Genomic DNA, 12,745 nt, shown 5'->3' with positions numbered 1-12,745 from the left:
ATACCGTTGGATAATCGTACCATGTAGTAGCACCTTGTCTTCATGCAGAAGGACAACTTTAGGTTGTAGCACCTCTTCTTGGTCTTCAACTTCGGGAGGGTCTTCAATAATTGGTTCACTTGGTAGCTCGCCTTTGTAGGGCTCAAGTAGGTTTACGTGAAAGGCATTGCATATGAGCCAATGATTGGGAAACTTGAGTTGATGAGCCATCTCATTGATGTGCTTCAAGATTTGGAAAGGACCATAGTATCTTTTTGCTAGTTTAGCATAATACTTTTGATGGCCCGTAGGATTTTTGCCCGTTGTTGCCTTAATCGAGCCTTAGGAAACTTGAGTAAGACCCAATCATTTTCTTTGAACGTTAAGGACCTTCTGTGCTTATCAGCAGCGCAACTTTTTGTCGTTGTTGAGAGATGGATATAGCCTCCTTAATCTTTTGAAAAGATTCTTGTAGGTCGCGGCTATACTCATCGGCACCAAAGATCTTCCCATGTACTTTGAGTAGCAAGGGACTTTTAGGTCTTCCCTCAATGATTTCAAAAGGTGCTTTTCCCGTAGAAGTATGTATAATATTATTGTAGGCATACTCTACAAGAGGTAAGTACTTTTCCCATTGTGAGTGTTGATCTACTTCGATAATATAAGTCTTGAGTAGATCGAGTATCGTAAGATTGGCTATCTCACTTAGGCCATCCGTTTGTGGGTGATAGGCCGAAGAGAAATTCAATCTTGTTCCTAGATTTTCAAAGAGATATTTCCAAAAATTACCGGTCGTTCTAGGATCTCTATCTGACACGATGGATGTTGGTAATCCATGGTGTTTGAAAATCTGAGATATGAAGAGAGTTGCCATTTAGTGTGCCTTAATAGTCCTTTTGACATGAATAAAGTGTGCTTGCTTGCTAAACCTGTCAACTATTATTCATATTCCCGTATTCCCATTGATAGACTTGGGTAATCCAAAGATGAAATCCATGGATATACTCTCCCATGGTGAATTTGGGATAGGCAATGGCTGGAGTAATCCAGGTTGCTTCCCTCTATCATATTTGGTCTTTTGGCATATTACGCATTTTGAAACATACTCTTGTATGTCCACTTTTATGGTAGGACAATAGAAATACATCTCTACTCCTCGAAGAGTAGGTTGAATTCCTCTATGTCCCGCATAGGGAGGAGCATGGGATTCATACATAACTTTCTCACGAAGGGAACGGGTAAAACATAGCCTATTGCTGTGGAGAAGATAACCATCCCAAGGTGAATGGTTCCTCTTTCTTCCCCAAGGCAAGGGCCGACATTATGTCTCTAAAATCAGGGTCAGTAGCATACTCATCTATCATAGAAGATAGATCATTGTGAGTAGCTATAGACGCCACATTAACTTTTGGTCATCGTGAAAGTGCATCGGCCACTTGATTGTGCTTACCAGTAATGTGAGTAATATGAAAATTAAATTGCGAAAGAAAATTTGCCCACCTCATTTGTTTGTCAGACAGCTTGGTTTGCGTCATGAAATACGAGACTTTGGTGGTCAGTTTGAAGAATAAATGGAGTGCCCAATAGGTAGTGCTTCCATGTGTCTAGGGCATGTAGAATAGCTAAAATCTCTTTCTCATAAATGCCCAAGACTCGTTCATCCGTATTGAGTCTTCGCCTCTCATATGCTATGGCATGTCCTTCTTGAAGCAAAACTGCTCCAAGGCAATCACCACAAGCATCACATCGGACCTCAAATGGCTTTGAGAGATCCAGAAGCATGAGGACTGGTTGAGAAGTAAGCTTCTCCTTGAGCTTGTCAAAAGCATTTTGCTCCTTAGCTGTCCATACATACTTAACGTTCTTCTTAGTTAAGTCATGTAGTGGTCCTGCTATTTGAGAGAATTTTGCTATGAAGCGTCGATAGTATGCACACATACCGATAAAGCTTCTTGGCTCATGTAAATTATTTGGGTTAGGCCATGCTTTTATTACCTCTAACTTTGATGGATTCATACAGATACCATCTTGAGAGATAATATGACCTAGGTATTGAATCTCTTGAAGGAAAAATTCGCTTTTCTTTTTGTTGAGAAAAATCTTATTCTCCCTTAATGCTTGAAAAATCACTTGGAGATGTTGCTTATGTTCCTCCAAAGACTTGGAGTACATGATGATATCATCAAAGAACACTCCAATGAATTTGCGGTAAGGTCTAAATTTTTTCTCCATTAGACGATTGAATGTAGCTCGTGCATTAGTCAAGCCAAAAGGCATGACTAGATATTCATAAAGACCAAACGTTGTGCGAAATGAGGTCTTTAGGATATCTTCATTCACTATCCTTATTTGATGATAGACACTCTTAAGGTCAATCCTATTGAAGTAGGTAGAGCCTTGTACCTTATCAAAAAAATCTTCTACCCGAGGCACATGAAATCTGTTTTTGATAGTGATATAGTTTAATGCTCGGTAGTCCACACACATACAATATGTACCATCCTTCTACCTGAGGCACATGAAATCTGTTTTTGATAGTGATATAGTTTAATGCTCGATAGTCCACACACATACAGTATGTACATCTTTCTTTTGCACTAAAAGGACTGGAGAACAAAAGGGAGAGGAACTAGGCCTCACCATCCCTTTGTGTACCAATTATTGTCCTTGCCTCATGATCTCCCCTTGTTGAGCTTGAGAGACTCGATAAGGAGGCTTGTTAGGTAGTGAGCTTCCTGGAAGGAGCTCAATACGATGGTCATCATCCCCTCGTTTTGGAGGTAAGTCCATAGGGATATCATCGATGAACACATCTTGGAATCGTTTTAGAAAATTAGACAAGTCTAACTCTTCTTGATTCCTACCAGTTACATTTGATGAAACATTAGGATCTTTTAAAGACTCTTTGACAAAAATCATGTACGCAGAAACTGAGCTCTTCATTGATTTATCAAAAGGAGGAGAATTTACAAGTGGAATAGTGCGACCACGCTCACTAGCATCTATATACATATTCTTTCCCCTGTAGGTGAAGTAGATTCTCCTTTCAGGGAACTTCATTTTGGCAGCCACGCAATCAAGCCATGGCGCCCCTAGGATAGCATCCTCATGTTGGAGGGGAGAGATGAAGAAGTCTTCTTTGTCGACATAGCTTTGGACATGAAGCCTTAACTTCCCAATCAAGGGAGTAACGGAGGCTTGCTGTCCCTTGAAAGTTGTGTTAGCCATTACCATATCTCTCATCTTGAAAGCTTGAATGCCCAACTTGGTGGCCACCTCCATTGATATGAAGTTGTGAGTAGAGCCAGGGCCAAACAAGATGAAGGCATCATGCTCTCTTACCTTTCCCCAAGCATAGGAAAGTGATGATCCTTTGCAATGAGCATCCTCTTTTGGAGCTTCGATGGTGGAAGCTCTAGGAGTCTCACTGCGAACATTCTTTTTGGGGCAAGAACGATAGCCATGTCCTTGCTCCCCACACTTGCGAAAAGCTTCAAGCTCTTCATGAGAGAGTTTGGTTTTACCTTTGTAAACTCCCTTTTCCTTGGACCGATGGTTGTTGTTGTTGTTGTTGGAAGTGCCTTGGGAAGAATTTTGAGCATTGGTCTTCCCCTTTGCATCATTTTTGTCTTTGTTTTCCATGGGCTTGCCATTCCATCGAGCCCCTTGATGGAAATTAATGCGTGAAGCAACCATGGTGTGATGGATTACTTCGCTAATAGAACTAGGCCGTTGAGAGTTGATGTATTTGGCCATCTCTTCAGGTAATCCCGCACAGAATTGCTACCTTTGCTTGGCGATGTCTATCTTTTGAAAGACAGTAGCCTTGAGATGTAAATCCCAAAACTTGTCTGCATACTTGTAGATAGACTCATGAGAGAGAAGCTTCAAGCTGCGCCATTCGGTAAGCACTTTGTCCTTTGCATCGCTTGCAAGGAATTGCTTCATGATGGAAACTCATAGAATTTTCCATGTCTTTGGGGCTTCTCCATTGCCACGAAGGCTAGCCCACCATTGACGAGCTGATTTTTGAAAGTGCATAGCTACATGGCGTAGCTTGGAGGACTCCGTAAAGCCCTCGTCTCCAAAGGCCGCATCAAATTGCTGGATGAAGGCCAACACTTTGTCGGTAGCACCAAAGGTGCCATCATAGGTGAGAAAAGAGATACTCTTTCCTCCCTCCTTGAACTTCTTTAGCTTTTGGGACCTTCGCCATGCAGGGAATGATTTGCGATGTCCTCCCCTCTTGTATTATCTAGGAGAATAACCATAGCTTTCATCGAAAGAGGAGGAAGGTGAAGAAGAGGGAGAAGAGGGTGACCTCTTCCTAGCCCTTTTCGTCCTTGGTTTCCTCTCTTCTCTTTCAGAATGATGAGGAGAAGGACTGCGTGTTGATCTTTTCCTCTTGGGAGGAGTGGGCGATCGTCTAGACCGCTATCTTTGTGGAGCCACATCTTCAGAGGAACTTAAATTTTCATTGCTTTCTTGCTCTTTGTATTCCTCCTCTTGTATGGGAGAGAGTCTTCTTTTGGGGGTCTCATCATGAGGCCTCCTAAGCTCTCTCTCCTCATGGAGAGGCAGGGAAATTCCATAAGCACGAAGTTGTTGAGTGACTTCGGCTTGTAAAGTAGGGTTTCCCATAGCTTGCTACAACCTAGTGACGAGATAATTCACAAACATAGGAACTCATTATTAGCGCCTTCATGTGAAAAATAAAAGCTATCGATGTTCATTCTACTCTCTTGATTATTGTCAGGCATGTTAACAAAATTTATGTATGTACTTATTGTATGCTTTGTCAATTCAAAACCTTACTTTCCACTCCTCGTAGCCTTTGAAAATCGGCTTTTAAGTATCTACACCCACGGCTCGAAGTGGTTAATTATAGAGAGTAGAGGAGTAGGTCTAACATAGCAGAGTTTCCAAGGGCTAGCTCCTTTCGGACTTCTTATGGCTCAATAATGGTAAAGTCATAGGCAAGTCTAAAAAGACTCCATTATTAAGTCCAAAGCTCCCGAGGTGTGCACCATGTTAACAAAATTTATGTATGTAGTTAGTGTATGCTTTGGCAATTCAAAACCTTAGTTGCCACTCCTCTTAGCCTTTGAAAATCGGCTCTTAAGTATCTACACCCACGGCTCGAAGTGGTTAGTTATAGAGAGTAGAGGAGTAGGTCTAACATAGCAGAGTTGCCGAGGGCTAGCTCCTTTCGGACTTCTTATGGCTCAATAATGGTAAAGCCGTAGGCAATCTAAAAAGACTCCATTATTAAGTCCAAAGCTCCCGAGGTGTGCACCATATCCCACATAGTGGGCTCAACAAAACCGATAATAGATCCCAGTTCCACTTATCCTAATATAATTAACAACATCAACCATTTATAGGCTACTTAAGGACCTCTCTTCTTAAGCAAGAAAAGAGAAACCAAATGATCTGATATCAATGTAATGGAATTAGCCTTTTAACTTGAGTTGGAGCTGAAAGTGAATAACATATTGAGTATTTCCTTGAGCATTCTTTTGTGTGTAGATGTATAGTGAGAAACAAAGTGCTTGAATGGAGAGAGCAACACTAACACATTACTTCATTAACATGGCATGAACAATACTTGTAAAAGAGAGTGCGTGTTTAGAGAAATTGACACCAATAGAGGACCGGATTAGTTGGAGCCGGTCCCCCCCTCCAATAGGCATTTGTATTATAGATTCTTCCATGACGAAAGACTTGTTTACAATACAACTGATTGTGTTTCTTGAGAGCTTCTTGATGAGGTGAAGATGGCAAGCCTTACTCACCAAGCATTAGCATGGTAACAACAATACACATGATTAGCATGAACTTGAAGAATGCCCAGCCTCAATCCCAAGACCTCAAACACCATGAAAGGTGAGGAGAGCTAACAGAGAGTGAGGAAGAAGAGAGAAGTAGAAGTAGTTCTACGAGAAAGCAATAACCCCTTGCACATAATCACTCGTAGATCTTGTAGCATAGCTTAACATAGTGATAATGGAGATTAGAGAGATTGATAAGCAAGCATAAGAATTCTCTTGTGTGGATTTGCATCCATAGCCAAACGCTTGTTGTAGTAGGCACTCAACTTCTCAAGCTTGGAGAAAGAGATGGAGTTCTTGCTTCACAAGAGTGTGCTAAGAGAAGAATGAGAGAGAGAGAGAGCTCGTGGGATGCTCAAATGAGAGAGAGAGAGAGAGAGGTAGCTTGGTCGACCCCCTTCCCTAGGCTTTCCTTGAAGCTCATTGGGCCATGTAGCCCTCTAGCCAATGAGAGCTTGACTCCCTTTGGGGCAAGGTTGTAGTCTCTGGACAAGTGTCCTTCTTTCCCTCTTGTGAGGTTAAGCTAGCACCACCCTTGCTTAAGAACAACCCTTGCTTAAGCACAGCCCTTGCCTGCTTGAGCAGTGTGCCTCCACACCTGACATGTGGCCCCTTTCCTCTCATGAGAGTATGGATCCTTGGTGAGGTGCATACATGCTACTCATATCCCTCCTTTGTAGGGCTCGCCCCCTTCTTTGTAGCAAGTTATTTGACATGGTAAGGAGGCAGGCCCCCTACTTAAGCATAGCCCTTGCTTAAGCAAGCTGCCCCCTTGCTTGCTTGGACTTTAATTGACTAAAGTTTAAAAATTAAAGACTATGTCCAAAGGCTTTTAACACTTACCTTTGGAGGCTTTAATGAAGCCAACCCTAAGGTATTTTTCTCCATTGGTTAGCCTTGCTCTTTGATAGACCATTTCTCATTTGGGCCCCTTTACCCTTGGCCCCGTGTTGAAATAGATCTATAAGCACATATGTATCTTCACCCTTGTTCCCGTTTATTCTCCCACATTAAGTGATCAGTTAAATATGAGAAAATCGTTTGGGTTGGTCAGATATTAGATTTTATGACAACAGTAGTACAGTTAGAGGGTGTTGGTAGCTCAAGGGGTGGTAATGGATCCTTCACCCAATAGTTTGCACCCTTGCGAGCTTTCTTCACTTTTTTGAAATGGAAACTTAAATCCTAAACTTAAAAGCGTAACCTTAAACCTAAATCTAAGCCTTAACATGGAGCTAAACTTAAATCTAGATTTACATTTGTAGAGCACTCTCTCAGTAGTGTGTAATTTTGCGAGACGAAATGCATGCCCATCATCACCACATCAATGCCAAGACCTGGGCAGGCCTTCTTTGTGATTAGGTTGTGTGTCGACACCCTAATAAATCTAAACAGTAGCAAGCTTGGAAGCTGAGAAGGTTCCCAAACAAAGTAGAGTGATTGGGAGAGCACACAACCCTCACTACCTAAGATACACTATCTATACTACTCACCATTTTGGAGTAGGATCAACTTGACACCACCATTTTAGAAAGCTTGAAGGCACTGAATTCCTCCCTATGCATTGCAAATCCCAAAAAAGGCGACCTTCCTTTACTAGATAAACACGACTCTTCAACATTGGAGGAGAAGCATATAGTAACCTTCAACACATGGAGGAAGGCCATGATCCTAACAATTTATAATAACTGGATGAGAATGGTGCCACCTCCTCGCCATATTATGAATGTTTTTTTTTTTTTTGCGAGGGGCCAAGCATGTGAGCACGTAATGCATTGATCTTTATTTTCTTAACCATGTTTAACTACCGACATGTGCCAAGTCCATAAGTTCTAATTTTCCATTCTTGCAACCTTTAAACAATTGATTACTTAAATACACATATGCTTTGAGATCAATTTTCCACACAAAATATAGGAACATCACTTTGGAGCATAATATTTAGGGTGCATTTACAAACGTCCGCGGACGTTTACGATGCTCAAACTCCTGCAATGTCTGTAGCCCCAGTTGCATAGATCCTACAAACAACACAAGGTAAGCCACGTGGCATCGGATAGGAGGGAGTGGCGGAGTATGGAAGCGACGACGCGAAGCACGTTTGTGGAACGCAGTGCACACCTTCATCATCGCCAATTACATCGGCCCGCATCTTCCGCCGCGCCCCCGCCCCCGCCCTCACCCTCACCCTCACCCTCACCCTCCTCGCTTGGAATTCGCCGCCGCTCATGTGTGGTTTCTGCTTTCAACATCCGCCTGGTATATTCCCTTCAATCAATCTGATATATAATCATTTTGTCCGTCTGTGTCACGTCTTTGTATCGTTTTCTTGCCTTGTTGCAAGATAGAGGGATCGCCAGACTAACTAACTTGGCATGTCTAGTTTGGTATTTTATGGGATAATATTGGCTTCTGATTTGGTAGTTCACTTTCTGAAGATCAATGTCAAGCTTGCTTCCCCCCCCCCCCCCCATCTCTCTCTCTCTCTCTCTCTCTCTCTCTCTCTCTCTCTCTCTCTCTCACACACACACACACACACACACACACACACAAACGAAAACCATCTTCTATTAAACAAACATATTGTGGGCACATACCGTACAAATTGATGATAACATTAGAGGCATGGTTCAAATATCAAGCTACAAGAGTATGTGGGGGCATAGTTCAAGTATAATTCGATTCTCGTCTTCTAGCTCTCCCAGCCTCTAAACTAATTTTGCCACGGCAGAAGGTTCTCTTTGCTCCTGCAACATTACCCTCTGGTGAAGGATGACTCTGATTGTTCATATCGGAGGATTGTACTTCGCTTCTCACCTAGTAATACATCAGGACTCCTCGCAATATTTGATATAACGGTTCTCTCTATGCAGAAATCCATTCAATTGCGGTTGGAATTTGAGCATATACTATGATCAAAGCACTCAAAGAAATGAGCCCAATTTGCACCCTAGGAGGTGATTTTAGCAAGCAGGGGATTTTGAGGACGTTTTATGCCTTGTGAAGAGCACCATATTTGGCATGTATGTCCGGAGGAGCAGCAGGTTGTACTATATGATGCTCCAATAGATGCTGCCTCATTAATTTGAAACCTCAATCACTTTCCCCTTGTCACATGCATAGTTCACTCAACCTTCAGCTGCTATAAAAACAATCGGCCATTCCTGTGCCACAGATAGTCTGCAAAAAACTGTCAAAACACTCATGAAATCTTCATTAGAATATGAGAAATCACTTTAGGATCTCATCATTATATCTCCAAAAAGATTATAGCTTGCAATGTTGCAAGAAGGGATCTTCTGTTAGACACTTTGCAATTGACAAAGAGCACTACTGGCATAAAATAGGAAAAAACGATGCTCCTCAGATTCCACCCTTCAAAGTCTTGTCAAGGTCACTCTTTCTCTTGAAAATGTAGACAAGATGCAGACATAGGTCACTTGATTAAGAAAAAACCCCTCTCCTTGTATTTGTTTCATCAGTCCAGAACTTGCTGCCTTCGTCTGTTTAATGCTTTTCCTGCAATCAGCCCACAATTATTTGCGCTTGGCTAAGGCCATCACAGTTGGCACGCATGTCCACAAGGGCATCATCAAGTGTACTATGATGCCGTAACTGATTCTGGTTCTGTTCAAAACGATTCAGAGTTCTTGGCCTTGCTCGTTTTGAGCAAACCTTGGAATGCGAGAGCTTGTCAAGGTGTAGGGAATGGCCCTGCAGAGGCCATTCCTTGAAATAATGGGCGACCCCATGGCAATCGGTGGATGCCGGGAGCCATGGTGGAAGCGCATTATTTCAGGAATGGCCACTGCCATTCCCGGTCGTCAATGGTCATGGGGAGTGGGGCCTGACTGCTCAGCTCAGTTGCACAGAAGATTCCTCATGCTGAGTTGGCACTCCATCATTGCACGCGGCGATACGCATTCTGCATGCCAACGTGTCGCATGCTTGATGAAATTCCCATGGCTGACGTGCTGTTGACTGGCTGATCCAGGCAGCCTCGGATTCTGACTGCTGAGGTGGCGTGCATCGAAGTGCTGGCCAGTTCAATTCTGCTGCAGAAGGTGCAGTGGATGCACGGCTGAGATTGCCAGCCCCATGAGCCACGACCTTGACGGACACTTAAAACCCGATGAAGAGCACCACTCCTCGCATTTATGTCCTTGAGAGAACCATTCAGCACAATATGATGCCAAACAGCCCCTGCCTCAACATCTCATCAGTAACTTTCTTTCTGCTTGAGTCATACAACAGATTTAAAGGGTACATACATGAGTCATATACTGAAGATCGACACCAATTTTTCTGACAGCTAAGTTACAATGCTACTGATTGTTATCTCCCAATAAATACATGTTGGGCTTGTCAATTTTACAGGGTGGAAAAAGTTGTGGCAAGTGTAGAGGGAAAGGTGCAGTGGAGTGCCCAGGGTGCAAGGTACTGCCACTCATTTGGGGCCTTATTGCATAGAGATTACTTGTGTAGCAAAGATAGTGATCGCTTGTGGCTAGGGGTTGATCAATGCGTTACAAGCACTTGGTTTTTACTCGAGGATAACATTTGTTTCTTGGATTCTATTACCTTATTTAGTTTTTCAGGTGGTCTTACTGAATTTGCATTGTGATTTCAGGGCAGTGGCAGGAACAAGAAAAATGGAAACCTGTTTGAAAGATGGAAGTAAGATAACTACTTTCTGCATCTTGGAATCTGTATACTCGTTAGGGTTTTTGCTGTCCATTTTGCCATTCTTGTCTTTTGGTCTTGTTTGCTTGTTTCAGAGAAGAATGTAGTACTTTTTCTGCAAATGTTTTATTTTGGTTTCAACATTCATGGATTGCTAGCTTGTCAGCATAGTGGAGCACTTGATCAGAGCGTTGGTAGTGATCCCACCCAGTAGAATGATCCGAATCTATAGATTTACATTTTTAAGGCCCTATGCTTTGTGCGTGGAGAAACGCCAAGGTTTTGATGTTTTGAGTTTTAGATTCGGTCTGATTGAATTCAGAGCCATTTTATCACTCAGCTTTCTATGAGACACACATAGTCGACACTGCTAATTCTGCCTAGAATAAACATGGTGTCCTTAAATGCTGGATTACTAGCTGGACGTTTTCCTGAAAGGATCCTAGAAGTAGAAGATCCTTAATTAGTGGCTGTTTTTCTCCTCTGCTGATAGCAGGCTGGATGGGTGCAGGTGTTTTGATTGTCAGGGATTTGGCCTTGTGAGCTGTCCCAGTTGTGGTACAGGTGGTCTCACCCCTGAGCAAAGGGGAGAACGGTAGATTCAATTTGAACACGTACCGATGGTTTTGAAGGACAGAGATTCCTCTTTACTGTCTGCATTGTACTTTTAACAACAATGATCGGTACACCTCCTAGACTTCTGTATCTATGATATCAACCCTTTGGTTTGTTCCTGTACAGCAGTTCATTGAATGCTTTCTGCTGTTGAGAATCGATTGTTTCCCGATAATGAATCCCTATGGAAAATGGGTGGTCTCTTACAAGATTTATTTCAGTGCGCTTTGGCAATTGCACAGCAAACTGCAAGTGGGTTTTTGAGTCATGTATCGCTTTCTTCTGTGTGTCTCTATTACATGGAGTAAAACTGAACATGTGATCTAGGCGTAGACAAGTGATTTTTCAAAGGTCAATTGTGATTGCAGCAAGAGAGCGCAGCATTGGGCTTTTACAGGCTATCTCAGTGGCGGCCGCCATAGCTTCTCTTTTCCACCCCTGCTGCTCGTTTTCTATGCCAGTTTGTTACCTTTTTAAGCCATGGCTCACTCCCTGCATAAATCGCCGTCACGACCTTCTCATTCACATGGGCAATCCTTCATAGGACAAGGCTGAGGCTTTGCATAAGAAACCTCGTGAGCTTCAGGGTCAAGGTGGCTGTTCCTTGCAAAATCAGAAAGACTTCTACGTCCCTCAAACAGGATCGCTCTACCTCAAGAATAGGGCTAGCAACAAAGAAAGCGCGACGAAATCTCGCCTTGGCTCCTCGTCGAGGCAGACTAGGTATGAAGGATAGGGTTTTTGTTTTTTCTTCTCATATCGTCGGACATGGTCGTCTGTTGAGCTCCTTCATGGCGTGGGAAAATGGATGTACCGGAATTTGCCGGCTTGCCTCTCCAGGTCGGGTGGTCGAAGTTGGAACTCCCGAATTTGGCCCTTAGGACCTACGACCTACAAGTTATTGGTGGTGCTCGATCTCTCGAAGGACTTTCATAGGCATATTCTTTTGCAAACAGATGATGGTTTGTATGTCCTCCAGCGGGTACAAGCACTTAGGCAATGGTCACGCGAGGCTTAGTTATCAGTTATTTGAACAGATAACTAAGCCTCATTCTTGGTCACACGCAAAAAGGAGCATTAAATGACTTACTAAGCATAACCTTTGTAACTATGCCGAATTTGGCATAGTTGTGAAGTTGAAGGCATAGTTGGGAGGATGAATGAATAACTAAGCATTGAGTGACCATGCAAAAGGCTTAGGTTTTCATTAAATGCTTTGTCTGTGCATAGTTGGCATAGTTATCAATAACTAATAACTAAGCCTCGCGTGACCATGCCCTTACCTAATCTATATCTATATCTATATTAAAAAGAGAGGGGTAACCCTCCACGTGGCTGCAAATCCCTGATGGCCCTTCCCCTCCCTTTCTACTAACGACCTCTAACCAACGTGGAGCAGCAATTTTGATAAAGTGGAGCATGACCTGGCTCCCCTTGCACCGTTTGACATGGCTGCATTGACCAGTGGGACACTCCCTCGAGGTGCAGGTTTCCACCGAGCTACCTTGAAGTATAGGTTACCATCAGGCTACGGGCCATTGTCTGTATTCAGTCCTCCTCCCATCTCTTTCTGCGCTTGCATCTCAAGCGCTCCTTTCTCCAAACGTACTGCAGAAGGCCTCAAGCTTATACTGGCC

At 43.0% G+C, this 12,745-nt stretch overlaps 1 protein-coding gene across 3 annotated transcripts; it reads left to right on the top strand.

Annotated features, from left to right (window-relative positions):
* The first annotated feature begins 7,825 nt into the window (after positions 1–7,825).
* Positions 7,826–11,283, top strand: LOC147440201 (SSUH2-like protein). Of its 3 annotated transcripts, XM_086529993.1 has the most exons (5): positions 7,921–8,069; positions 9,805–10,073; positions 10,188–10,247; positions 10,441–10,487; positions 11,005–11,283. In XM_086529993.1, exons 2-5 carry the CDS (start codon positions 9,943–9,945, stop codon positions 11,034–11,036), a joined length of 270 nt encoding a protein of 89 aa, XP_086386119.1. In that variant the 5' UTR covers positions 7,921–8,069; positions 9,805–9,942; the 3' UTR covers positions 11,037–11,283. The 3 variants fall into 3 exon arrangements, with proteins under 3 accessions (XP_086386117.1, XP_086386119.1, XP_086386118.1); XM_086529991.1 differs by lacking the exon at positions 9,805–10,073 and having other exon boundaries at positions 7,826–8,069; XM_086529992.1 differs by lacking the exon at positions 7,921–8,069 and having other exon boundaries at positions 9,811–10,032.
* Positions 11,284–12,745: the final 1,462 nt, after the last annotated feature.

The sequence above is a fragment of the Adiantum capillus-veneris genome, chromosome 15 (genome assembly GCF_014529385.1).
Source record: "Adiantum capillus-veneris isolate H3 chromosome 15, ASM1452938v2, whole genome shotgun sequence".
Lineage (NCBI taxonomy): Eukaryota > Viridiplantae > Streptophyta > Polypodiopsida > Polypodiales > Pteridaceae > Adiantum > Adiantum capillus-veneris.
This window is presented reverse-complemented; position numbering and strand designations above follow the sequence as displayed.

Coding starts and splice junctions, on each gene's coding strand:
- LOC147440201 (XM_086529991.1), top strand. CDS start 7,887: ATGGAAGCGACGACGCGAAGCACGTTTGTGGAACGCAGTGCACACCTT. Junction 8,070..10,187: donor CTGCTTTCAACATCCGCCTG/GTATATTCCCTT, acceptor TCAATTTTACAG/GGTGGAAAAAGTTGTGGCAA. Junction 10,248..10,440: donor TGGAGTGCCCAGGGTGCAAG/GTACTGCCACTC, acceptor TTGTGATTTCAG/GGCAGTGGCAGGAACAAGAA.